At 45.7% G+C, this 28,000-nt stretch overlaps 1 protein-coding gene across 3 annotated transcripts; it reads left to right on the plus strand.

The window, feature by feature from the left end:
- Window positions 1–16: 16 nt before the first annotated feature.
- LOC126548452 (cytochrome P450 3A5-like) lies at window positions 17–27,980 on the plus strand. 3 transcript variants are annotated; one of them, XM_055063632.1, is made up of 6 exons: window positions 17–101; window positions 8,448–8,531; window positions 9,258–9,437; window positions 10,817–11,006; window positions 21,746–21,954; window positions 26,961–27,980. In XM_055063632.1, the coding sequence occupies exons 3-6, from the start codon at window positions 9,258–9,260 to the stop codon at window positions 27,903–27,905; spliced, it is 1,524 nt and encodes a 507-aa protein (XP_054919607.1). In that variant the 5' UTR covers window positions 17–101; window positions 8,448–8,531; the 3' UTR covers window positions 27,906–27,980. The 3 variants fall into 3 exon arrangements, with proteins under 3 accessions (XP_054919607.1, XP_054919608.1, XP_054919609.1); XM_055063633.2 differs by lacking the exon at window positions 17–101 and adding an exon at window positions 135–346; XM_055063634.2 differs by lacking the exon at window positions 17–101 and adding an exon at window positions 135–330.
- Window positions 27,981–28,000: the final 20 nt, after the last annotated feature.

The following is a 28,000-nucleotide window of genomic DNA, read 5'->3' on the forward strand; positions in this document are numbered from 1 at the left end:
TCCTGCCAGCGTATAAAAAGCACCGCCTCCCGCCCGCGCTTTGTGGGCTCGGTAGCTGTGCTATGACACAGCCTCCTCATCCGCTGACTTTCTCAATGCAGGTCAGTAAACCATACTGCCTTTTTGCTAAAAAAAACTAATAACTACTGTCTGGTACAGCTGCCGAGCCTGCAGTGTTGCATTTTTGTCGCTGGTGAATGTTTTGGTGTTATAATATCCCTCCTGCTCTTGTCGGGCGATATAGAGACGACCTCTGGTCCTGACAAATTGGACTGTATTCTTGCTAAGCTGGAGACGTTGTCAACCGGTCAAGACCAAATAATCGCCGATGTACAGGACCTTAAACGTCAGATGCGTTCTATTGACATAACCATTTCTGATTTGAGCAAGCGCGTAGCAGACCTAGAAAGTGTTCTCCCGAGCGTCTCTACTCTCAAAATTTATCTACAGTCTGCCCAATCTGTGCCCGCTAAGACTTCTGCTCTTGTTACTAACCTTGAAGCTCGGTTAGATGACGCAGAAAATAGATCAGGCCACAACAATTTGATATTCTATGGCCTTTCGGATTCTAATTCACGCGAAACGTTCGTCGAATCGGAAGAATTGCTAATCCGACATTGTCGGGACAAATTACATATAACCTTAGACCCATGTCAAATTGAGCGTGCACATCGTTTGGGCCGCTACGAAGTAGGCCGTCAGCGGCCGATTATAGTGAAATTTTTGTCCTCTAAAACAAAAGAAACTGTCCTCCCAAACAGGCCCAAGTTAAGGGGCACCGATTTTAGCATCGGAGAAGATTTTTCAGTTCCTGTTCGTAAAGCACGCAAACACCTTGTTGCGTTTGCAAAAGTAGAAACCGGACCGTTCTGCCTGCGTTAAAAGACACTGTTTCTCGAAAAGAAAGGCTACACCTTTGATTCTGCCACAGAAACGGTTACAGAAATAGCATAGCGCTTACCTCGCCATCGTCACAAATCTAATCTTTGCGATACCGCCCCTCGAGAGAATATTTGCCTCTCGGTTATCTATGCCAACATACGCAGCTTGCTTTCAAAGAGTGACCTTGTGTCCAGCCTCGTGTCTTCAACAGGTAGCAACCTGCTAGTCTTGACAGAGACTTGGCTGACTAATAATATCAGCGACGCTCAAGTTCTTTGCAACCTACCAAACTTTATTCTTTTCCGTGCTGATCGCACTAGCTCTCCAGGAGGTGGGGTCCTAATTGCTACAAGCAATCAGCTACAGTGTTCCCACATCAATATCTCATCAGACCTTGAAACATTATTGCTCCTTTATCGCGCCACACCTGTATCTATATTAATTGGAGTTTGTTATAGACCCCCTCATAATAGCCCCGAATCCCCCCGTAAATTGCACATTTGAAACTAACTTAAAGCTAGACACCCTAAGGCACACTTCTCCTTTTTGGAGATTTCAACTATCCTGGCACAAATTGGTGTGCCCCACATCGACCTATTTTTAGACAGGATGAATCCCGTGAATCTATGAATGTCTGCTGAAATTTTCATCATCATGATCATCATCATCATCATCATCATCATTATTATTATTATTATCATCATCATCATCATCATCATCTTGGTTATGCCGCACTGCAGGGCAAAGGCCTCTCCGATACTTCTCCATCTACCCCGGTCATGTACTAATTGTGGCCATGTTGTCCCTGCAAACTTGTTAATCTCATCCACCCACCTCACTTTCTGCCGCCCCCTGCTACGCTTCCCTTCCCTTGGAATCCAGTCCTTAACTCTTAATGACCATCGGTTATCTTCCCTCCTCATTACATGTCCTGCCCATGCCCATTTCTCTTTCTTGATTTCAACTAAGATATCATTAATTCGCGTTTGCTCCCTCAAATCTGCTCTTTTCTTATCACTTAACGTTACACCCATCATCCTTCTTTCCATAGCTCGTTGCGTCGTCCTCAATTTAAGTAGAACCCTTTTCGTAAGCCTCCAGGTTTCTGCCCCGTACGTGATTACTGGTAAGACACAGCTGTTATACACTTTTCTCTTGAGGGATAATAGCAACCTGCTTTTCATGATCAGAGAATGCCTGCCAAACGCACCTCAGCGCATTCTTATTCTTCTGATTATTTCAGTCTCATGATCCGGATCCGCGGTCACTACCTGCCCTAAGTAGATGTATTCCCTTACCACTTCCAGTGCCTCGCTACCTATCGTAAACTGCTGTTCTCTTCCGTAAACTTCTGTTCTCTTACTTTAGTTTTCTACAGATTAATTTTTAGACCCACCCTTCTGCTTTGCCTCTCCAGGTCAGTGAGCATGCATTGCAATTGGTCCCCTGAGTTACTAAGCAAGGCAATATGATCAGCGAATCGCAAGTTACTAAGGTATTCTTCATTAACTCTTATCCCCAATTCTCTTAACTCTTATCTCCACTCCAGGTCTCTGAATACCTCCTGTAAACACGCTGTGAATAGCATTGGAGATATCGTATCTCCCTGCCTGACGCCTTTCTTTGTTGGGATTTTGTTGCTTCCTTTATGGAGGATTACGGTGGCTGTGGAGCCGCTATAAATATCTTTCAGTATTTTTACATACGGCTCGTCTACACCCTGATTCCGTAACGCCTTCATGACTGCTGAGGTTTCGACTGAATCAAACGGTTTCTCGTAATCAATGAAAGCTATATATAAGGGTCGGTTATATTCCGCGCATTTCTCTATCACCTGATTGATAGTATGAATATGGTCTATTATTGAGTAGCCTTTACGGAATCCTTCCTTGTCCTTTGGTTGACAGAAGTCTAAGGTGTTTCTGATTCTATTTGCGATTATCTTAGTAAATACTTTGTAGGCATCGGACAGTAAGCTGATCGGTCTATAATTTATCAAGTCTTTGGCGTCCCCTTTCTTATGGATTAGGATTGTGTTAGCGTACTTCCAAGATTCCGGTACGCTCGAAGTCATGAGGCATTGCGTATACAGGGTGGCCAGTTTTTCTAGAACAATCTGCCCACCATTCTTCAATAAATCTGCTGTTAACTGATCCTCCCCAACTGCCTTCCCCCTTTGCATAGCTCTCAAGGCTTTCTTTACTTCTTCTGGCGTTACTTGTGGGATTTCAAATTCCTCTAGACTATTCTCTCTTCCATTATCCTTATGGGTGCCACTGGTGCTGTATAAATCTCTATAGAACTCCTCAGCCACTTCAACTATCTCATCCATATTAGTAATGATATTGCCGGCTTTGTCTCTTAACGCATACGTCTGATTCTTGCCTATTCCTAGTTTCTTCTTCACTGATCTTAGGCTTCCTCCGTTCCTGAGAGCATGTTCAATTCTATCCATATTAATCTTCCTTATATCAGCTGTCTTACGCTTGTTGATTAACTTCGAAAGTTCTGCCAATTCAGTTCTAGCTGTAGGGTTAGAGGCTTTCATACATTGGCGTTTCTTGATCAGATCTTTCGTCTCCTGCGATAGCTTACTATTATCCTGTCTAACGCAGTTACCACCGATTTCTATTGCACACTCCTTAATGATACCCATAAGATTGTCGTTCAATGCTAGAACACTAAGGTCCTCTTCCTGAGTTAAAGCGGAACGCCTGTTCTGCAGCTTGATCTGGAATTCCTCTATTTTCCCTCTAACCACTAACTCATTGATCGGCTTCTTATGTACCAGTTTTTTCCGTTCCCTCCTCAAGACTAGGCTAATTCGAGTTCTTACCATTCTATGGTCACTGCAGCGCACCTTGCCGAGCAGGTGCCAGGGTTGTAGGATGCCAGGGTTAGCGCAGAGTATAAGGTCTATTTCACTTCTAGTCTCGCCATTCGGGCTCCTCCACGTCCACTTTCGGCTACCCCGCTTGCGGAAGAAGGTATTCCATATCCGCATATTATTCTGTTCAGCAAACTCTACTAATAACTCTCCCCTGCTATTCCTAGAGCCTATGCCATATTCCCCCACTGACTTGTCTCCAGCCTGCTTCTTGCCTACCCTGGCATTGAAGTCGCCCATCAGTATCGTGTATTTTGTTTTGACTTTACCCATCACCGATTCCCCCTCTTCATAGAAGCTTTCGACTTCCTGGTCATCATGACTGGATGTAGGGGCGTAGACCTGTACGTCCTTCAATCTGTACCTCTTATGAAGTTTCACAACTAGACCTGTCAACCTCCCGTTAATGCTATAGAATTCCTGCATGTTACGAGCTATATCCTTATTAATCAGGAATCCCACTCCTAGTTCTCGTCTCTCCGTTAAGCCCCGGTAGCACAGGATGTGCCCGCTTTTTAGCACTGTATATGCTTCTTTTGTCCTTCTAACTTCACTGAGCCCTATTATATCCAACTTACTGCCCTCTAATTACTCCAATAGCACCGCTAGACTCCCCTCACTAGATAACGTTCTAGCGTTAAACGTTGCCAGGTTCAGATTCCAATGGCGGCCTGTTCGGACCCAGGTATTCTTAGCACCCTCTGCTGCGTCACAGGTCTGACCGCCACCGTGGTCAGTTGCTTCGCAGCTGCTGGGGTCAAATCAAACCCCGGCCCTCAGTCCCCAGCTTAAATTTTAACCTAGTCCAACTAGTAACCCAGCCTACACGCATCGCCGGAGATACTGCTAACATTTTTGACCTCATACTATCTAGCTGCCCCGACAGCCTCAACGCTATTACTTATCTCCGTGAAATCAGCGGTCATAAAGTCATTCATGCATGCTTTAACTTCACTCCTATAACAAAAGCAACTTCCGAAAAAACAATTTCTCTTTACAATAAAGGAAACTATGAGGCTTTTAATGCGGAATTGGAGGCCTTTTTTCCATCATATCAGGAGTCATTTTACGAACAAGACATCCCCACAAACTGGTCAATGTTTAAACATAAAATGAATGTATTGACTAATAAATATATCTCCATATGCAGCTTCCGCGCTAACCACCACAAGCCATGGTTCACCAAGACTCTTGGAAGATTAGAAAAAAAAGAAACGCCTTTTCCGAAGTGCTAAACGGAGCAGAACATGGGAAAAATACTACGCTGCTGAAAAGGCGAATGTGGTCGCAGTAAAAAACGCTAAACGTTCATTTTATCATATCGACTTGCCGAACATACTTACAGATAACCTGACTAAATTCTGTCAGCTTATAAACCACCATTCTTCGCGCGTTGTTACCCTGACTGACGATTCTGGACCCGTTATTTCGGACGTTGAGTGTGCTAACATATTTAATTCTGCCTTCGCATCTGTATTCACTAAAGAACAAGAACCACCACGCCTCATGGCAGCCAGTGACCCCACAACTGCAATGCCAGCCATTACGTTCTCAGAAACCGGCATATGCCTTCTTATAGAGAAGTTAAAGCTTTCTTCATCTACCGGCATTGATGAAATCAACACAAAGGTCCTAAAAAACTCGCCATACGTCTGTCAAGTTTTTATGCTCGCTGTTCTCGCAGTCCGTTTCTGCAGGTATCGTACCCCACGAGTGAAAAGTGGGGAAGGTCGTCCCCGTCCACAAATCGGGTAAAAAAGGTTCACCACTTAACTACCACCCCATATCACTAATCAGCATACCCTGCATGCTCATGGAACATGTCATTTACTCTTTATCAATGCAGTTTCTAGACTCAGATAATTTCTTTCATTCATCACAGCATGAATTTCGTAAAGGATACTCCGGTGAAACTCAACTAGCCATTTTCGTTCATGACCTGCATACCAACCTTGACGCTAACCTCCAAACTGACGCAATCTTCCTCGACTTTGCTAAGGCATTTGACAAGGTACCCCATAACCGCCTATTTCTTAAACTTACCGGCCTAAACTTGCATTGTGACGTACTAGCTAGGATAAAAGAATTCTTGACTCACCTCTCCCAATCAATCGTCATCAATAAACAAATATCTTACTTATTACCAGTTTCCTCAGGGGTGCCCCAAGGATCCGTCCTAGGGCCTTTTTTGTTTTTAATTTATATTAACGACCTACCTCAGAAATTAGATTGCCATATACGGGTGTTTACCGACGATTGCGTTATTTACAAAACAGTTACTGACACCTTTAACCAGCAATCCCTACAAGATAACCTAAATCTGGTAGAAAACTGGCGCAACGACTGGCTAATTACACTTAATATAAACATATGCAAATATATTTCTTTCCACCGTCACAGTAATCCTCTCCCGTTTCCCTACACTATCTCTAACGTTCCTATCGACCCTGTCCAATCATATAAATATCTCGGTGTTCATCTTAGTCATGATCTTACATGCAATAGCCATATCGCGAACATTATTTCATCTGCTAACAAAACGCTTAGCTTCTTAAAGCGTCATCTCCCCTCTGCCCCCCAGCATGTTAAGCTACTCGCATACAAATCACTAGTTCGATCAAAATTAGAATACGCATCGCCCATCTGGTTTTCGAAACAAGTATACCTTACTAATTCACTTGAATCAGTTCAAAACAGGGCAACTAGATTAATTCATTCCTCGTACTTTTTTGATATCAGCATATCATCTCTGAAATCTCAGTCCAACCTACCTACTCTTGCACTTCATCGCCACATTGCTAGTTTATGCTTATTTAATAAATTCTTTTATTCCGAGCTATCACAGGAACTCTAGATCTCCCCTCCCCCACTATGCTTCTCTCTTCGCACCGGTCATCAAGAGCAGGTATCTCGACCACGAGCCCGCACATCTTTTTTTTCATCATTCTTTCCCCGAACTGCTAGCGACAGGAACGGCCTTCCCCAAGAACTTGCTGCCATCACATGCCCATCTATGTTTCTTAACCAAATTGCGCGTGCGCTTGCATCACGATAATAATTTTTCTTTGTATAACTCGTTCAACATTTTTTCTGTATTCTGTTAATCTACATGTGTCGCACCCCTTATGTAATACCCTCACACGAGGGTCTTTAAGAAAATAAAGTGAAGTGAAATTTGTCTGCGGAAAGTCTTGGGGTGCATCTGTGCAATCGATGCTACAGCTGTACCATGCATTATTTACTGGCTTTCTAAGATACAGCCTGCCCGTTCTGGGAAGCATCAGTAAAACGAACGCTCGCACACTCCAAAGTATACAAGCCCAAGTTCTAAGGCGTGCCTCGGCCTCCCTAAGTGTGCATCCACAGCAGCCACAATCGCCATAGCGCGTGACCACCCTATAGCAACATATATTGCAGTCGACGCTCTAAGCGTGCACATTCGACATGTCGCAAGGACGCCCTTTCCCCATCTTGCTTTCCTGCCAACAACTAGGCCGCATACGAGTTTCAGCCTTCTCGTGACTACTCACGGAGCATTGCTACCAACGAATTACGTCCCAGCACCATGGCCTTCGTTGCCACTGTGGTCTCTGCATTCAACTCGAGTAGGGCTTACCATTCCAGGCATCAAGAAGAAGGCACAAATGCCGTGAGCAGCATTGAAGCAGGCTGCATTATTGCTATTACATGAAGTCCACAGTGACCGTTTACATGTTTACATCGATGGGTCGGTCATGCACTCCAGCAGCTGCAGTATTTGTCCCAGAAAAATCTACAGTGATAAAATTCAGAACATCGCACTTAACAACAACGACGGCTGTGAAACTTGTAGCTCTGCGTGCATTTACTCAATTGATCGATCAGGAAACGCCCCAGAAATGGTCCATCTCTGATTCTAAGGCCGCCCTCCAGTTTGCTTTCTGCATTACGCCGTGGACCCCATAAACGACTTGTCGCGCATAAACGTGAAATTTACCATCGGGTAGGTGAGACAGGACATGACATCGTATTTCAATGGTTTCCAAGTCATTGTGGCATCCTCGGAAACAATCAAGCAGACGCAGCCCCTCGATCTTAACATAACAGTGCCGATTGCTTCGCTATCCCGCTGTCAAGAACAGACGCAGCGGGAAAGCTCCGTGCGCTTGCTCGATAGCTTACGTTGGTCCAATGGAATTCGGCAGACTTTAAAAACCAGCGCCGTTATTCCCTGGATCCTGATCTCTCTGGAACCTCTGTTCCCTGGAACCTTCCACATTTTCCTACCACGGCGGGAGGTAACTCTCATCTGTCACCTATGGCTTGGAGTAGCTTTTACCAATGCGTACTCTTACGTCATCGGAATGGTCACCAAGTCCAGGTGAAGTTTCCGGGTGCAAAGAGACGATAGCGCATTTTCTGTGTGATTGTCGTCGTTTCAATGCACAAAGGAAATTCATCAGCACTACGCCCGACAGGATTGCCAAACGTCCCCTTACGGAAGGCAGAATTCTTGAACCCTGGTCCTAGCCGAGGTCGGCACAAACTGCTTTAAAAGCGCTAGTGTGCTTTTTTTAAAGAAAACGGGACTCATTGAAAAACTATAATATATGCGAACTGATGCATTCCCTCTTTTTTCTTTTTTTAATATTCTCTTGTTTTCTTATCTTTTCTGCCCTTACCCCATCCCCCTGTGCAGAGTAGCCAACCGGACACTTCATCTGGTTAACCTCTCTGTCTTTCACCTCTTGTTTTGCCGCATTGACCAATAATCACACAACTGGTAGGTATTTTTTTCTTGCAAGTGCATTTTTGACTAGTGAAAATGGCACCCGAAACAGTCAGCCACAAAAATGTATGGAACATGGTATTTACGATGCAACTGAGTTCCCGCGAGGTCATGTGCACAGAGCCCCGAATTTGGAATTTCAGTGCGTAATTGTATGGTGTAAGTTGCGCTGCTTAGGTAGCGCACGTAGGGACACTAACACATCAGCAAGAAACGCACGCGGACCGTTTATGTCTCAGCGTGCCTGTGTGTTCTACTTCGCAAGCGCAATAATACACAACATAGTCATGTCATGCCAACTATCGCCCATCGAATCACCTATGAACGTTATTTCAGAGAGGAGTAGTCCTTGTGACTTACACAATGATCCAAGAAATTAGAAGTGCCATGCCTTAACAGAGCAGAAACCCACATTTGTTTTGGAAAACGTGTCCCGTAAACTTTTGTGGCCAACTGTAGATATTTTACATGCTATGATGTTGCACTACCGTAAATTTCTAATGTATATGCTATATAATTTACGATACGAATCATGTTGGTGCCCTATTTCGATGGTCTACGGCACGGGCTTCGAAGCCGAGAGCGTGCGAGCTTAAGTATCACATTGTTACGAAAACTTATTTTCTTTCTTGCATGTTTACGCACACAAATGGATGCTTTGGGCGGCTCATAGGTTTCTGTAAAATATTAATTTATTGTAATTTGCTTTCCCACTCCCAGATGGATTTCTCTCCATGGTCAATCCTTGTAGCCTTCACAGTTGTGGCAGCTACTGTTCCGATTATCTGGCTGCTGAAGAGAAAGTATGACCACAACTTCTTCCGAAGGCACGGAATTCCAGGGCCGGAGCCAGAGCTTATCTTGGGCAACTATGGACAACTAGGCAAAGATCGCATCAAGGTCATTAAAGTCATAACACGGCGCCTGATGTTAGCAGTCTTGTCAGAGCTGTCTCTGTATATGCACAGCTAAATATGCCAGTTGCTGAAGCACAAAAGTACAGTAAACCACAAAAGTTTACGGAACAGGAAATCTGAAACCAGTATGCCTATATGTGAATAACATTCTGATGTTTGATTTTACTGACTACTGTTAGAAGCTGCTCGGAAATTGAACGTTTTCTGAGATCCCGTGGTCCGTAAACTTTCGTGGTTTACTGTACGTTTAAATTAGCACAGGGCTAGCCACAAAGTCACGAGAAAAAACAACGAACCCTTTGTATGTCGCTGTTCGCTATATGATGTTGTGTTTGTTCACATATAGGGGGTGAACTAATTAAAGTGATTATAACCTATGCTGGCCAGAGCCAACGCGTACATATGCTCTTGGAGGTGCACAGACAGCGATTATCGCTTGACATTTCTGATGATGGTCACGCATCAATGTGAGGAAAATGTGATGCGAACACCATGTGTAGTGAAGCTTCAAAATTTGTAGGTTCTGCGCAATAGTTTGGTTTAGCGCTGCTAAACGAACTGAAACCTGGTAGAAATATTTGAACCCATTAAAGGCAAAATAAATAAATAAATGAAACAGTAGGAGTCAGCCGGTTGACCTCCTCTCTTGTGTACGTGCGGTGGGCATTTTTTGGATTATCTGCACACAGGTTGTTGTCGATGTGAAATGGCTTTTTCACGTACATATTTAGCTAAAAAACAGCTCCCATGGCAGCAGGACATGCCAGCTGGACATAATACCCCATTTGAAACGCGCACAGGTCGTGAGTACCTTACTACCATCTGCGTACCACTGCGCCTCGTTTCCCTTGAGTGGGAGACTATCGAGTTTCATGATGTCGCTGGGTCCGCGATTGACGTATAGAAATAAAACAAAACAAAAAAGAAACCCGTCCATTTATGGAATCGCATTCATTAATGGTATTTGGTTATAGCATTCGTTCACTAATGAAACCTCAATTTTCTTAAGAGCCATCAGCGACTTTGTGTGCCCCGGTCTCTCCCTCTCTTTATCCTCTTAAACATTAACCTGAGAAGGTCAGCTCAGCGTTCCCACATCTCCATATAGGATGTCCCTTCTTTGCTTTTGCTTTGCTTTTGCCTCTTTATAGCTTCCTCTGCAAATTTTATCTTTATAGTAAACATAGAAAATGTCGCTAATGTTTCTTTAGTTTTCCATGCAATTAGTAAATGAAATGAACTCTCGTCAATCCGCTTGTATTTTGCAATTTGTTTGGCAAAAAAAGGCGCACGGCAAAATTATCAGGTCTTTTCAAGACATTTTCCTGCGTTTCTCGCTCACGTGCGCGGCTTCTTGCGCAGGTGATGGACAGCTGGGTGCAGAAGTATGGCAAAGTGTTCGGTTACTACATGGCCGAGATTCCCTACGTGATCATCAGTGACCTGGATATGATCAAAGAGTGTTTTGTCAAGCAAATGCAGATCTTTCACGAGAGGCCGCCGATGCTTATACCCGTGGAGCCTCTCTTGAGCAGCTTGCTCTACGTCACAGGTGAGGTCGCTCGCGTTCGAAGCAGCGAATAATGGCTGCAACCGCCGCTTTTTGAGTTGTGCTTAGGCCTTGCCGGTTGACTTGACTATTTGTACACCTCCAGGAGTCGTTTCACATTAAAAGAAAAAAAAAAAGGTATTTTCAGCCACCCGCCGTTAAATTCTTTAACGTGCACCTAAATCTAAATACAGTAACTTGCCCCGACTTTGCTGACCGTAATTACTGGATGCTGTTGCCTTGCCGAATAGTTCAACACATGACAGCATACCTACAACCAGTCGGCTTATACGTACATCCATCTCTATGGGCCCCTGCAGGTGTGCTGGTCAGTGACGTAGCAAGAAATTTCGTTCGGAGGGGGGCACTCGTTCCAGCTCGGCTTGCTCCTTATAGAATTTGTGGAGGGATCAAATACATGCATAATAACTGCATTGCCATTGCCAAAGATGCTTCAAACGAATTCTGAATGCTACGCACGCTCAAGATGTAAAATCTGTATTTTTTCATAAAAGAATATATTCGTACGACCTACGAAATTGTGCCTGAAATAACTGATGTCAATGCTTCCACCTTTTTTGTCTATTTCATAAGTAAAGAAAACATCACACGAACTTCAAAACTATATCAGTTCAAAACCAGCAAAGCCGTGCATGCCTCTAATATAAAAAAAATAAAAGCCATGAAATGAACAAGTTGAGGACAAATATTTTAATGAATTTTTGTCATTCAAGAACCTTGTTTTCATTTTTGTACATATGCAACGGCCAGGGAGAAATCTCAATGACGCTGTCCTTCGTTCCAATGTATTGCGCAGGAGTAGCAGTCACCGGTCGCGTATTGTGAGTAATTGCACCAAAATTATAGTCGCAACAGAGAGCACATAAAAAAGCAGGAGTTCTACAAAATATACATTAGAAATTCGAAGATACAACTTGATAAAGGGCAAAAGAAGTGTAACTGGAAACAAAGCTCATTGCATGTATACACAAAACCTTGCAACAGGATATTTAAATATACGTATAAGTCTCCAATAAATATGCGTATCTTAGCAAAAGTCTCTATAAAAAACAAGTCAAATAAACATGTTGCGCAATCAGATTCACAGATCACAGAATACTAAGCCGACCTCCCCCTCCCCCCTCCCCCCCGATCAACTCTCCCCGATGCATCGCGCGCGACGGAAGCCGGCGCGCTTCGTCCCCGCTTTTCTCCCTTGCGCACACAAGACTGAGCCACCATCGTCGGCTCCCCCCCTCCCCCCACGCTTTCACTCGCACATACAGCATGCGGTGCGCGGTGACGATGTTATCACCTTTGGAGTTTATACGGAACATAATGGCGACGACGACGGCGCGAATGCGCCTGGAATGTCCATATAAATCATCATCATCATCATCATAATGAGCCTATTTTATGTCCACTGCAGGACATAAAATAGGCTCCAATTACCCCTGTCCTGCGTCAACCGATTCCAACTAGCACGCGCAAATTTCCTAATTTCGTCGCACCCCCTAGTCATCTGCCGTCCTCTACTGCGCTTCCCTTCTCTTCGTACCCATTCTGTCACCCTAATGGTCCAACGAGAGAAAGATGCAAATAGAGAAAGGCAGGGAGGTTAACCAGAGCTAAAACCTCCGGTTTGCTACCCTGCACTAGTGGAAGGGAAAGGGGAAGTAAAGACGGAAAGAAGAGCGTGACAAAAATAAAAGCGTGAGAAAAAATATGAAAAGGGACGGAATGGGGTCATCATAGTCTTTCTACTAGGCCACTGTGACGTAAAAAGCTCAAAAAAGCCTTGACTGACTTTCGCTGCGACGACAGTTCATGTCGGCATTCCAAAACTGACTGTTCTGAAAGTGGGCTGTCGTCAAGGCGTGGCAACGTAGTCGCTAGTGACAGCCGGTGCGCGCTGTATTGAGGACAGTGGGAAAGTACGTGTTCGATAGCCTCCTCGCCACCGCAATGACTGCAAGCCGCGCTGTCGTCCATACCGACTCGGAAAGCGAAAGATCTTCTGTAGGCGACACCAAGCCACAGTTGGCAAAGTACTGCTCTTTCGAGTCGAGAGAGTCCAGATGGGGGTCGAAGTCGAAGGGATGGGTCCAGTCGGTGTAGACGTGTATGCTTCAAGCTTGGTGTGTTCCATAAAGTTTTGATGGCTTCCTTTGCAAGCACACGAATTTTCATTGCAGCGTCTGTTCTTGAGAATGGAATAGACTCTTGCGAGCCCTCCTCATGTGCAGATCGTGCTGCTGCGTCGGCATGTTCATTGCCCATTATGACACAGTGGCTTGGAATCCACTGTAACGTGATGTCGTGTCCTTGCTCGCGAGGTGGTGAAGCAGCAGTCTGATTTCTAGAACTAGTTGTTCGTGGGGTCCTCGGCGTAAGGCAGAAACCAAACAATGAAGAGCAGCGTTGGAGTCAGTGAACACGCTCCATTTCTTGGGTAGTTCTTCAGAAATTACACGAAGTACACAACGAATAGCAGCAAGCTCCGCGGCAGTCGATGTAGTCTGGTGCGATACTCGAATTTTTATGGTGGAAGGTTTTGCAGGAAAGATCAGCGATCCTGCAGACCCATTCACCCTGGTTGAAGCGTCAGTATATAGATGATGATGCTCGTTGTACGTCTCGTACAGCAAGAGCAGTGAAAGCTGCTTGAGTGCTGGAGACGAGAGTTGGGCTTTTGTTCGTATTCCTGGTACCATTAGTCGAACCTTTGCTTGAGCCAAGCACCATGGTGGAAACGGAACTTTTGCTGGAGCTGTATAACCTGATGGAAGGTATGCACGATAGGGCAGGACTGTTTCACAAAAGGAAGCACGTGGTCGATCCTCTGGCAGTGAGGCTAGATGATGGGCAGGGGCTCGAGCAGTCTTATGTGTGCTCTGAGCGCTTCCATGACTATATGAGTCTTGGCTGGGAAATCGTGTGCAATGGCAATTGTTTCAGCCATTGACGAGCACCGCGCCAATCCAAGACACACCCTAAGTGCCTGGGCCTGGACGCTTTCTAGTGTACGGACATTACTTCTGCAGGTGTTGGTCAGGACAGGCAAGCTGTATCGCAAATACCCAAGAAAGACTGTCCTGTACAGTTGCATCATTGCATGTACTGAAGTACCCCAGACTTCCTCCAAGAAACGTAAACACATTAGAGATATCCGTCAGACGCTTTTTTAGGTAGGCCACATGATGACTCCAGCAGAGGTCACGATCAATGATTACGCCTAAGAATCGGTGCGTCCTGACATAAGGTATGCTTTGACCGTCGATAGATACATCGTATGATCTCATTGGCTTTCGGTTAAACGCGACCAATGCGCATTTTTCTGGCGAGATCTTGAGGCCTTGTTCATTTAAGTACGCCGATGTTGACGTGGCAGCTTTTTGAAGCCTGGCGCGTACTTGCGGCCGTGTCACACCAGATGCCCAGACGCAGATGTCGTCGGCATACATAGATATTTTAACTGTGTTCGGAAGTCGTTCCACGAGACCAATGAGTACAAGGTTGAAAAGCGTGGGATTCAAGACACCGCCTTGTGGAACTCCATGGTGCGTATAATACTGCGAGGTTGGGCCAGCTTCAGTGTTAAGAAATAGAGACCGCCTATGTAAATAACTGTGTGTCCGACGATATAATGGACCGCCTAGGCCCACCGATTCCAATGCTTCAAGTATGGCGTCATGAAGAACGTTGCCGTAGGCTCCCTTTATATCTAAGAACATTGCGACAGATAACCTCTTACACGTCTTTTGGTGTTGAACATAGGTTACCGGATCGATAACGTTCTCGATAGAACATCGGTGACATCGAAAACCACCACGAAATCACCTCAATCTAATCTAATGGTCCAACGGTTATCACATATGCGCATTACATGACCTGCCCAGCGCCAGTTTTTTTTTTTTTCTCTTAATGTCTATTAGAATATCGTCTATACCCGTTTGCTCTCTGATCCAAACCGCTCTCTTGTGTCTCTTAAAGTTATGCCTAGCATTCTTCGTTCCATCGCTCTTTGCACGGTCCTTAACTTGTTCTCAAGCTTCTTCGTCAGTCTCCAAGTCTGTGCACCATATACCAGCACTCGAAAAATGCACTGATTGTACACATTCCTTTTCAATGATAACGCTAAGCTCCCAGTCAGGAGCTCACGATGTCTGCCGTATGCGATCCAACCCATTTTTATTCTTCTGTGAATTTCCTTCTCATGGTCACTGTGGTATAAAATTTGTAAACAGGGATAAGGTGCCTCAGAAAGGCTGGCCAACATTTCGATAGGAGGACCTATCTTCGTCAAAGGCAGCCTCGTCATCCTCGGCGTGTTAGTTTTAAAGGGTAAGTGCAGTGACGTCACGTGCGACTGTTGTCGCTGGCGGCTGGTTTTAAAGAGAGAGACTTCAGAGGAAACGAGCGCTGTCGTTGGACGTCTGTGAGCTTCGTTCCCAAGAAGGGCGGACAAGAACGGAAGAGTGGGAGCGCGGGGAGAAAAGAAAACAAAGAAAGGTTTTTTTCTCTTCCTTTCTTTCTTTTCTTTTCTCCCCGCGCTGCCACTCTTCCGCTCTTGTCCCCCCTTCTTGGGAACGAAGCTCACAGACGTCCGACGACAGCGCGCGTTTCCTCTGCAGTCTCTCTCTTTAAAACCAGCCGCCAGCGACAACACTCGCACATGACGTCACTACACTAACCCTTTAAACCTAACACGCCGCCGAGGATGACGAGGCCACCTTTGACGAAGATAAGTCCTTTTATCGAAACGTTGGCCAGCCTTTCTGAGGCACCTTATCCCTGTTTATAAACTTTATACCACAGTGTGCTATTCCATCTGTCAGCCCCTTTCTTGTTTTTGGACTTCTCATGGTCAGGGTTGCCTGTGATTAGTTGACCTAGGTAAACGTACTCCTGCACAGACTCTAGAGGCTGACTTGCGATCTTGAACTCTTGTTCCCTTGCCCGCTTATTTATCATTATCTTTGTCTTCTGCATATTAATCTTCAACCCCACTTTTCCACTCTCCCTGTTAATGTCCTCAATCATTTCTTGTAACTCGTCCGCAGTGTTGCTGAATAGAACAATGTCATCATCAAACCAAAGGTTGCTGAGGTATTAGCCCTCGATCCTTACTCCTAAACCTTCCCAGTTTAATAGCTTGAATAATTCTTCCAAGCACGCAGTGAATAGCATTGAAGAGATTGTGTGTCCTTGTCTGACACCTTTCTTTATAGGTATCTTCCTACTTTTCTTGCGTAGAATTGACGTGACTGTGGAATCTCTGTAGATATTTTCCAGGGTATTTACGTAAGCGGTCTGTACTCCTTAATTACGCAATCTCTCTATGACTGCTGGTATCTCTACTGAATCAAATGCTTTTTAGTAATCTATGAAAGCCAGATAGAGAAGCTTATTGTACTCTGCGGATTTCTCGATAACCTGATAAATGACATGGATGTGATCCATTGTAGAGTATCCCTTCCAGAAGCCATCCTGTTCCCTTGATTGACTAAAGACCAGTGTTGCCCTTATTCTATTCGATATTATTTTGGTAAATATTTTATATAATACAGGGAGTAACCTAATGGGCCTATAATTTTTCAGTTCTTTAATGTCTCCCTTTTTGTGGATTAGTATAATGTTTACATTCTTCCAGTTTTCTGGTACCCTTGCAGTCAATAGAAACTTCGTATAGAGAGCCGCCAGTTTTCCTAGCATTGTCTCCTCCATCTTTGATTAAATCGACTGTTATCCCATCTTCTCCTGCCACTCTTTCCCATTTCATGTCTTGCAAGGCCCTTCTGACCTCATCGCTAGTTATAGGAGGAGTTTCTTTGTCCTCTTCATTAGTGCTTCGAATGGAGGCATTCTGACTCCTCTGGGTATTGTACAGGTCAGTATAGAATTCTTCTGCTGTTACTATACCTTCGAAGTTGCTGATGATATTAGCCTGCTCATCTTTCAGTGCATACATCTTGGTTTGTCCTATGCCAAGTTTCCTTCTCACTGATTTCAGGATATTTCAGTCTTTCTCACGTTATAAATTCTAATATCACTATTTTCGCTTTGTTGATCAGTTTTGACAGTTCCGCGAATTATATCTTATCTCTTGAGTTGGACACTTTCATTCTTCGTCGTTTCTTTATTAGCTCTTTTGTTGCTTGTGCTTGAGCTTGTCTACTGGTTGCCTTGGTGCCTTGCCTCCCACTTCAATTGCTGCCTCGAAAGCCAGCCTCGTTACGGTTTCATTCATTACCTCTATGTCATCATCATCATCTCTCTGTTCTAAGGCTGCATATTTGTTTCCAAGTACCAGCCTAAATTTGTCTGCTTTTACCCTTACTGCCTCTAAGTTGACCTGTTCTTTCTTGACCAATTTTACTCTTTCTCTGTTCAAATTGAGGTGAATCCTAGCCCTCACTAAACTATGATCACTGCACTTTACCCTACCTATCACTTCTACATCCTGCACTATGCTGGGATCGGCAAAAAGTATGAAATCAATTTCATTTCTTGTTTCACCATTATGGCTTTTCCAGGTCCACTTTCTGTTGCTGCGTTTCCTGAAAGAGGTATTCATTATTCTGAGCTTATTCCCTTCTGCGAATTCTACCAGCATCTCTCCTCTAGCGTTCCTAGAATCGACACCGTACTTGCCAATTGCTTGTTCACCAGCCTGCTTTTCCTCCACTTTTGCATTGAAGTCGCCCATTACTACTTTATACCGAGTTTGATCTTTTCTCATCGTTAATTCAACATCTTCATAATACTGATCTACTTCCCCATCGTCGTGACTGGATGTTCGAGCGTAGGCTTGTACTAGCTTTAATCTATGCCTCTTATTAAGTTTGATTACGACTACTGCTAGCCTCTCGTTAATGCTGTAGAAATCGTCAATGCTGCCCGCTATGTCCTTATGGATTAGGAATCCTACCCCGTATTGCTTCTTATCAGGGAGACCTCTATAGCAGAGGACATGGCCGTTATTTAGCAATGTGTAAGCCTCACCAGTTCTTCTAATTTCACTAAGGCCAATGATATCCCAAACAATGCCTGATAGTTCCTCAGAGAGTCCCGCGAAGCTAGCCTCACTCGAGAGGGTTCGGGTGTTAAACTTTGCAAGGGTCAGTTTCCATTGGCGGCGTGTCCGGACCCAGAGATTCTTAGCACCCTCTGCTGCGTTACAGGTCTGACCGCTGCCTTGCTCAGGTGCTCCGCCGCTCCTGGGGACTGAGGGCCATTGGTTAATTGTAGATATCATCAGGGAGGTTGTGGCCGAATACTGCACCAGGGATGCCGATTCCTGTTCTGGTGAGGGAGTGTCTTTGTTCAAGCTTAGTGGGCCTTCCTAATTTGGTTGTACCTGGATTAGTATAGCCCCACTCGCTCTCGGCATCTTTCGCCGGTGTGAGGCGTCACTCCAAGCCTGCAGATGTAGTGCACAGGGGAATTTCAATACATACATACATACATACATACATACATACATACATACATACATACATACATACATACATACATACATACATATGTACATATATATATATATATATATATATATATATATATATATATATATATTTGCTATCACAATACTATCATAAGAGTATCCGGCAAATCACGAGTCTCGTGGCCCATTACTTTCTGCAAACGAAGTAACAAAATCGACCTTTCCCCATGCGACAATTCACAGCGCCGCAACAATGACTTTTTTTCTTTTGTTAGGCGGGGCACCGAAATGAAAAAAAAAAAAGCAAAGGAAAGCATGTTGGTAAGAATCGAATGCCTACTTTGGGCACCTAATGTGGCTACCGGAGGAATATCGAAGAAAACGTGAGACGCTTGGTCCAAACAGAACCTTACGCATACTAGTCGGTGTCCTACACCGGCGAGACAAAAGACTTTCCGGAGAGGTTGCAATAATATCGAAATGAAGGTGATTCCCTCAAGCGAACGCGTTGCAATCCGCTGAGTGCCCACAGTGATGGCGGCGAGCGACCATTGTTTCTTTTTGTCGTCTGCTAGCCAAAAAGCGTCCAAAACTCTGCCAGACCAATATCCACTCGGCCAAAGAAAAACGAACGCGCCCAAAAGTGCGCCGCGCGGTAGTCGGGGCTACACGAGAAAAACGCAGGCGCTCTGGCTGGCTCTGGCAGCCCGCAGGTAGCGAGAAGATGCCGAGTGCAAACAAATGCTACCAAAATAACCTCATTGCAACAAATATACGCCTTCACGAACATCATTCCGTTATTTAAACGAATGGCTTCCTTTGACACTCTCTCCTGTTTTCGTAGAGAGAGTGTTTATTCAAGAACTCCGGTCCGGGCTCGCCGAATGTTTTCGTGACCGGAGGAGTATGTTGCCTCAACCGCACAATGTGTCCATCAGTCCTGTCTCTCGCAGAAATGGGAGAAGAATGCGTGACACTTTCTTGCGCACTATCCGCAGTCCTTCCGGGAAGACTGACATGGTGAAACATTTGGTAAAGAAACAATTGCCAACAATGTCCGCCAGGCTAAACACGCGTTTAGCAGCATCACAACCACCACCAGCACCACCACCTCAATCGGACGCTCTTGCCAACGCCAACTAGTTCTTTGAGTCGCACGAGCTCTCGTGCGAGAGCTTTGTGGCGTCCGCGTTAGTCGCGGGGCGCTTTCATCCCCGAATCCCGCTGCGCGTTTCTTTTTCTTGAGATGTGCTGTGTCGTCTTGCCCGCTCACCACATTTTGGCTTAGAACGACTCCCACAGAGAGTGTTATCTGCATGAATTTTTCACGCCGACGGTAGCAGTTTTTTTAATGCGATTAGCATTCCTAGATTGTTTCGCCCACTTTGGCGTGGGGCTGCTGCCTGCTATCCATCCGCTGAAACGTCGCTCTCGCTCGTGAAACAAAAAAAAGGAAATTGTACGTCCGACTGATAAAAGACAGAAGGCACGCCGTTCTAGCTGACAATAAAAATTGAAGTTTTGCGCCTGAAAAATACGGCTCTGCAATCGCGCCGTAGTTCATTCGACGTAAAATATGTCGAACGCCAATTCTAAATTGTCAGCGGGACAAAACTGACTGTGATTTGGAAACCGCGTTGAAACTTTCTTTGTAGCATCCGACGGTGGGTAGACGCTGTGGTCTGTGGTGGCTCTGGCCGTGGGTGTATTAATGCGATTACCTTTCTTAGCCTGCTTCCCCGACTACAGATTATAAATAAAGGTATCTTTAGCAATACTGCGTGTCACAACATTGCTTCAATGGTAATCGCATTAACGCGGCAGTCATCGTGAGATAGAATAGGTGCGGCCGGTGTTTTTTTTTTTTTTATATCTGGTTTACAAATTTTCTAGAAGCTGGAACGTGCTGTATAACTGCATATTTCGCCCTTCAACACTGTAGTTAAGTCCGGTGTGTAGGATAAGAGCGTTTTTTTAGAGGAATAGCTTAGCAAGGATACAACGCCATAGGGCGATGTGATTATGCAGGAATTAAGAGTGAGTGCACCTAATTAAGATTTGAGTGCAAATAGAGTGTAGCATTGTTCCTAATTTATTATGCCGGTAGAGCTCCAACGAATGGCACAGAAAAAGAAAGTCTAGATATGCATAGATACGACTATGTCCTACGAGCCGTTGCGAAAAATATAAGAAGCAAACTTTGAACATTACAGGGCATAAGGGGAACCAAACCTTGAAATATGCTTTCTGTTACGCCGTCCATGGCTTTAAACGCGTGACTTTCACATCGCCTTCGAGTTCAAACAAGCAAGCGTGTGTGCCACTATTCATTTCTTTCTTCTTGATGTTAACCGCTTCCATTGATAAGCGGGCGTGGGCGTGCATTTCAGCTTTAGTTAAGGGTGCATTACTTCGTTAAACAATGCCACAGCATCCGAAGTACACATGCATGCGCGTTCACTTTTAATATTCAAGCCGTGTTTACTGAGCAGGTAACTGACGCACCTGCTTGTCTGAACAATTATTATTTACCCAAGATAAAGGTGTTTCCCATACCACCCCTCAAGTGCACGCAATGTAAAGGAGGAGTAATAAGATGACGCAAGAAGGAATAAGAACGAACGAGCAGTCCTGAGAGGGCCTGAAATGCAATGCGTAATCACAAAAAAAAAGTGCTGTAACGTTCAGACATCATGTTGGCAAATATGTTTTGCCAGCAACGCACACTTGACCGCCCTGCCACACTTAAGCTAGAGAAATTCGAAGACTCGAAGATAACTATTGTGTTACCAATACTTGTTGCTTTGGTGTATATGGTGGGGCCACCGGCAATATATTATTTCAGACACTATTGGTCACATCTTTGCCTAATATGACAGCTCCATCGAGATACCCATTTGGGCTTGGGCCTCTGACATGCACAGACGCGACGCTGCAATGTTGTTCGATACTTCCATCGTAAAGGTGAAATTTAGCTTGCTGGCCGAATTCCCTTGGCGCCTCAACTGCACGGGGTAAAAGCTGTTTGAAGTACATCACGAGTGCAGCATCATCGCATATTTCTTCATCCAAATAAATCATTAATTCACCGGAAGATTGTCAGTATCGTCTGCGACCCATATGAAAGTCCGCGCGCTCAGACACGAACAGCAGACATGAAGGCCTCTTGAAAGGAGAGACTGCAAGTGTGAGTATGCATAGAAAAACTTTTAGCACTAAACAATTTATAAAAGGGAATTGATAGTAATTATTTGTTAGTCCGTAACATGAACTGGGCTGATCCGACATTTCGCAGGAGTCCGATGGAAGAAAGTGCGGAGCGTGGTTAACCCCAGCTTCAGCTCCACCAAGATGAAACATTTGACTCTAACCATTGTGAGCTGTTGCGAGAAGACACTAGAAGTCATCAACAGTCACGTGGATGATGGACAACCAGTAAACATGACAAAATTATTCAAAGGCCTTTCCCTGGACGTCGTATCAAAGTGTGCCCTTGCATGGGAGGTAAGTTGGTCTATGTACTGCCAAGCGGAAAAGGTATATTGAAAGACCTGCGTGATTGTGAAAACTATAAGAAAGCAGAAAATGGATACGAGGACGAGGTAGGGTAACCACATCCGGTGTGATTTGCACGCGTGATGAGATGTAATAATGATAATTAGAAAAAAAGAAAACTTGCGTTGTTGCAATATCAATTATCGGGATACATATAAACTACAAGGAGGATAGAATTGACTTTCCCTTAGATAATGAAGGAGCGAGAGAAGGTGCAAGAGTAGGCTGAATACGTTATCATTACTAAAGTCACTCCCCACTTCTCCAAATTATTCCAATCGAAACTGCAGTTCGGCAGGGTGTAGACAAAGACGCGAAAAAGTTGAAATGCTGTTGTTGACCTAATAAAATTTCGGCTCCAATCAGGCACTCGTGTGAAATGTGTGTTAAGTATAACTTAATTTGAAACATTACTAATATCACTGTTATGCTAATATTTCGTGGTATGGATGAGTGATATTATTAAAAATCATGTAAGCGTATATAAACGCCACAAAGATAAATAAAAGTGGGCTAGCAATTGTCTCCTGAAAGGGACAACACATCCACAAGCTTGCAGAGGAAAGAAAAACTAAAGACACACAGAAGAAGGAGATAAAGCAAGAAATAAAGAAGAAAAAGAGAGGAAGAAACGACTCATAACACAGTCATTCGCTGAGTATGAGCATTACAGACGAGATTCTAGTCCTGTGGTTGACAAGAATTCTAGCACAGCTTTGGGAGCCTCACATTGAGTTGAATCACGATAAATAAACAAAAATAAATTAAGTTGTAGTAGACATAGGGATCGCCTGGAGATTATATTACGTGGATTTCTCGTGTACAGTGATGTCAAAGTGGCTTCCTCTATTAAGGAGACGTTGGCACCTTAAGGTAGTGCTTGCTACTTCATTGCGGATGGTATATGGAAAAGGAAACGTCAATAATCACTATAAGAGTTCAGTGATGTGTCAAAAGATGTATTCATTTCTGCGGAAAGTTAGCACATCGCATAAGCGCCCGTGTCAAAGACGGTTTACCCAGGACCGTGGAGCCGTGGGCCTCGCGATCTGGAGCTTGACCAGTGGTTGTCGGATCGCACCACTGGGCACTAGTCGTTACAAAGTGTGCGCCCAGGTACTCAGGAATGTGCTGCTGACTGCACCTTGCAGCAGCTCACGAGTTCTGAAGGGGGCCAGGCAGAAGATACGCCGACGACGCAACGATCAACAACTATCGTTTATTTACATCATTACGGAGCAGTCAGCTTGACAAGCTTCCTGACGGAGAGCGACACACACTCTAGCTTGTGCTCAAGTCTGCTGAAGGTTGAAGACCGTTGGCGGAGGCGTCCTTTATAATGTCTGGAGCGCCCTCTCTCAAAAGAAGGAAAGAGCGAACGCTCTCCACGCTGGCGGCCGCCGCTTGGGAGACGTAAGAAAGTTCAACGGTTTTTCTAACCATCCCTCGCCCAGCACAGGGAAAGGCACTGGCACACACACACGCTCACACAGACACCGCCGGCCCCTCTCTCGCCGATTAGAAGAAAGAGGGTAGATACACACGAAGCTTAGCCGTCCCGCACGCTGAAGGGAGACAGTACTGTGGAGCCTACGCAGATATCAGGGCGTCGTACGATCCGTGGGTAAGGGGGCGAGAATGCGTGCACCAAGGCTAAGGTCTCTTCGCCGTTGCGGCCACCGCAACAGCGTTAAGGGCCCCGTGTCACAGAAATCCTGTGTCGGCGTCCAGAGTCGGACGTCGTCTCGGCAAAAATATTCTAGAACCACCCATCCAGGCCCTCCATGTGGCGCAAGGAAGCTACTGAACTAATTGAATTTCTTAAGCTAAAATACGCAGAAAAATCATAAAGTACGACTTACACACAATCTACAGACATAATAGCGTCGGATTGTAATTTGACTATACGAGAAAACATATTTATGATAGGCGAAAACTAAAAAAAATTCCTTTTCCAGCGTTGCTACAATACATAGACCGGCCACGGCGTCCGCCGTTTGCGCGCGCCGGCACGTGAGTATCTCGGGGGCCACGGAGCGACGCGCCCGTTTCCTTGCAATACCTACAGACGGCGTTCGTCCCCGCCGCATCATGGCCCAAGCAAGAGGCCGCATTTCCACCAGAAAGCCCGCCTTCGTGTATAGCGTTCGCGGCCAGGGTTGCCCGGTAAACATTACGGTTACATAATGCTTCAGTTGCTGGGAAGCGTGAGAAGCAGTCAGAGATCTTTTAATGCTATCACGTTCCATACTTAAAGGCGAAGCTTAAGCGTCCTCCATATTTTATTTAACGGTTGCGGGTGGCTTAGCGTTTTCAAAACGTCCAGGCTTTCACCGTTCCTTTGGCGGCGCGGCAAAAATTGTTCACCACACTGTCCAGTCGAAACACCGGACACTCTCGTAGATAGGTATGCCGTTTCAGAGACAGAACTATATTGAGGGCGAGAGAGAGAGAGAGAGAGTAAAACATCTTTATTAATAATATTTGAATGGCGAGAGCAGTGTGGGAGGAACCCTCAGTCCAGGGTCCCTAAGATGATTCCGGCGATGTTTCCAGCCCGTTGTATCACAGCTCGTAGGACCTCGGGAGGTCCGTCGCGGAGGGCATCGTCCCACAGCTATTTGTTACGTAGGGGGTAAAGGAGAGTTGGCAAGGGAGGAAAGAGGTTTGCAGTGCACTCAATCGTGACGTGGAAGATTGTGGGCAAGCTGCCACAGCCAGGGCAACGATCTGCATAACAGTGTGGGTAGAATTTATTGAGAGAGACAAGATTTGGAAAAGTTGCGGTTTGTAACTGGCGTAATGCCACTGCTTCCTCCCGCGAGAAGGACGGCGGTGGTGCGGCATGGGTGCGACGAATGCGTGTATAATGACGGAGTATGTCTTTGTAACGGAGCAAGGGATCCCCCCACTCTGAACTAGTCGCCTCACCACGCCGAGTCGCCCGGAGGGAAATTTCTCGGGCAACCGCATGTGCGCGTTCGTTACCCGGCAGCGAGGTATGACCAGGGGTCCAGAGTAAGTGGATGCGAGGAGATGTGGTCGGTGTATGGACTTACGGAGCCGCCATCTGTCGGAAGCGCCTCCCTTGCGTAGTTTGAGGGATCACGCGGCGCGCTCCTCACAGGTTTGGCTTACGGCGCTCAATAAAAACATCACGCGACAGCCCTCCTGGACATTTCTGTAAGTACTCTCAAAACGAGGGAAGTTTTTTACTGTCGAAATAATAATTTTGGACAGACTGAAAGCACAGAATCGTTTACAGACGCTATCTCTTTACCGAATACGTAAAGTGAACGCCACTGTGCACGGTCGCCGCGATGGAGTCTCCCTAACCGGCTTCTTGCGTGAAAGGTAGGCAGACGCTGAGAGCAAACTATGTGAAATATGTTCTTATAGTGGGCTGTCTGCATAACCAAATGAAGCATACCATAATGAAGCCTCAATGCAGCGACCGCACGGGTTCGCTGCGACCGACTGCCCGTCTGCACGCATGTCCGCGCGCAATATTTCGCTTCCGCTGCGAGCGCATTTTCGCACCGTGCCATGAGTTTTAGCCCGCAGAATATGAGCATTTCACAGTACACAAGCAACCCTTGTTGCGTAGACGCTATCGGAGGTGTTCAAAAATAATTTCGTTATAGAGACTTCGACCCCTACGGCGACTGTTATGTGCCGTCGCGAGGATTCAATCTTTTTCCTTTTTATAAATTCTTAGACGTTTCAACATTATTTGCGTCGCACTGTATGTTTATCGTTCTTCTCAGCGCGCGATTTCCCACTGCTTCTTTTTAGTAATCTAGTACATTAATTGTATGTCACAGTACATAATTGTATGCCATAAAACCATATGCCATGCCTTTTTAATGTGCTTCTTACAGCTCCCTTTCCATTTGAGTGAGCTTGCCAGAATCACATCACTTATAAACATCAAGCATCAACAAGTTCATAGACCAAACCATCATTACATTAGCCGGGCAGCGGGCGCGGGCGAGCGTCTCAGTGCGCGTTTTCTGCTACTCTCCGAACATCGCAGTCCCGGTGCCGTAGCAGAAATCTTCCTCGCATCTGTGCTTGCTGCATACCCTAGTTGTAGCCGATGGCCGTTTGCCGGTTCTAAGTTTCGCGAGCCAAGCTTCGCGCAGCTTGTCGTGCGGCTACCTGTAAATAAGGCTGACTCCGGGCTCCATTGCGTACGTCCGGTACTGTGGCACCCAGCAGGAGCCTACCATGCTGCGTGCCTCCAAAGGCAGCCACTACCTATTATAGTACTTTCAAAGGTTGTCAAGAAGACACCCAAGGCGGCAAAGCTTCATCACTTAATCCAAATTGCAGCGCAGGTAGGACTTTAAACTTTCGTCTTCAGCTCGCTTCGGCACTTCCGAAGCAGCCCACGCGTCTGCTGTGGCCACGTGATCCCTGATGCCACGTCACGCCGACTGTGGCGCCAGCTTTTCCAGTGGAGCTGGCCCCCAATATTGAGTGTTTACCATGTTATTCCATGTAACCATGTTAGCGTTGGATGTTTCCAGCGTTCTCTTATACGGAAAGCAGATTATGAGATCCCGCTAGTTTGGATACCATCGCGTTTGGTATAGCGCGACACATACGTACACGGGAAGATTTTGTGCGCTGATAAGTCTGAGAAACCACCGGCCGGTTCGTGAGAAGGTGCGCTCATGAATCACATGAAGTAAAATTAAGCAGAAATTCAGTAAACAGCGATACGAGGATGTTGTTGGCTACAGGCGGATCTAGGCTTGCAATACGTGCCTTCAATTGCTCCGACCGGATGCCTCCTTTCAGGAAAGCTGGTCACTGTCTGTCACTGCTCCGGTTAACGCCACACTTATCCCGTGTGATAGTTTGAAGGATCTGCTAATAATCATAGTTTCTGCTAACTTGCAAGTAGGGGAGTCGGTATGGACCCTAACTCAATTATTTCGCTACCGCAGGTCGATTGCCAGGGAGACCCAAATGACCCGCTACTGAAAGTAGTCAGGAGCGTCGCCGAGGACACCGAGGGCACCTTGGTCGAAGGAGCGCTTAAGGTTCCCGCTTTCCGGGGCCTTTTGCGATGGGTGTTCCCATTCACCGAGATCTCCAGGATCTATTGTGACCTGCTGGAACGTTTGCGTCAGATAATAAAACTTCGCCGGCGTGGACACCAACCCTCGACGCTGGACATGTTGCAGCTACTGCTTGATGCCCAGGAGGGCACGGAATCAAACGGATTTGAGGGCAGGAAACCGCATATCCCACTGATCACTGACGACGAGCTTCTGGGAAACTGCTTCGTCTTCTTGGTGGCGGGATACGAAACTACCGCAACAGCTATGTCTATCGCAATGTACGAACTGGCCATGAACCCCGACGAACAGGAAGACATCTACTCGGAAATGATGCAAGGCCTGGAACATAGTGGCGAACTTACGTACGAAGTCATCCACCAGCTGAAGCGTCTAGACATGTTCGTATGCGAGTGCCTCCGCATGTATCCTCCTATTGCTTTAATCACGTCCAGACAGTGCAACAAAGACACCGTAGTTCTCGGACAGCGTTTTCCAGCTGGCGTCAACGTGATGGCTCCAACGTGGCAGGTACACCACGATCCAGAAGTTTGGCCCAATCCATTCCGATTCGACTCGGAGAGATTCCGCGGTGGAGCCCGCGCCCACCACCCGGCGGCGTTTATGCCGTTTGGTCTTGGTCCCAGGGAGTGCCTGGGAAAGCGGTTTTCTATTCTAGAGATCAAAGCGGCTATCTGCACAACGCTAAGGAAGTGTAAAGTGCTTCGGTGCGAAGAAACGGTCGTTCCTATGAAGCCGGTCGTAAGGTCCCTGTTTCTTCGGTCTGAAAGCGACATTATGCTGAAGTTCCGACTCAGGAACGTTTCTTAAGAAAATGTATGATAGCGCTGGAGTGTTCACCAGCCTTTTCTGTGTAAAGTACATACATAAAACATTAACAACTGTCTTGCTCATTTCATATAATT

The sequence above is a fragment of the Dermacentor andersoni genome, chromosome 1 (assembly GCF_023375885.2).
Source record: "Dermacentor andersoni chromosome 1, qqDerAnde1_hic_scaffold, whole genome shotgun sequence".
Lineage (NCBI taxonomy): Eukaryota > Metazoa > Arthropoda > Arachnida > Ixodida > Ixodidae > Dermacentor > Dermacentor andersoni.

What these genes read in the sequence shown, in the direction of transcription:
- LOC126548452 (XM_055063632.1), top strand. Translation starts at nt 9,258, where the DNA reads ATGGATTTCTCTCCATGGTCAATCCTTGTAGCCTTCACAGTTGTGGCA. An exon ending in TAGGCAAAGATCGCATCAAG is followed by an intron (nt 9,438 to 10,816) that starts GTCATTAAAGTC and finishes CTTCTTGCGCAG; the next exon opens with GTGATGGACAGCTGGGTGCA. An exon ending in AGTGTGCCCTTGCATGGGAG is followed by an intron (nt 21,955 to 26,960) that starts GTAAGTTGGTCT and finishes TCGCTACCGCAG; the next exon opens with GTCGATTGCCAGGGAGACCC.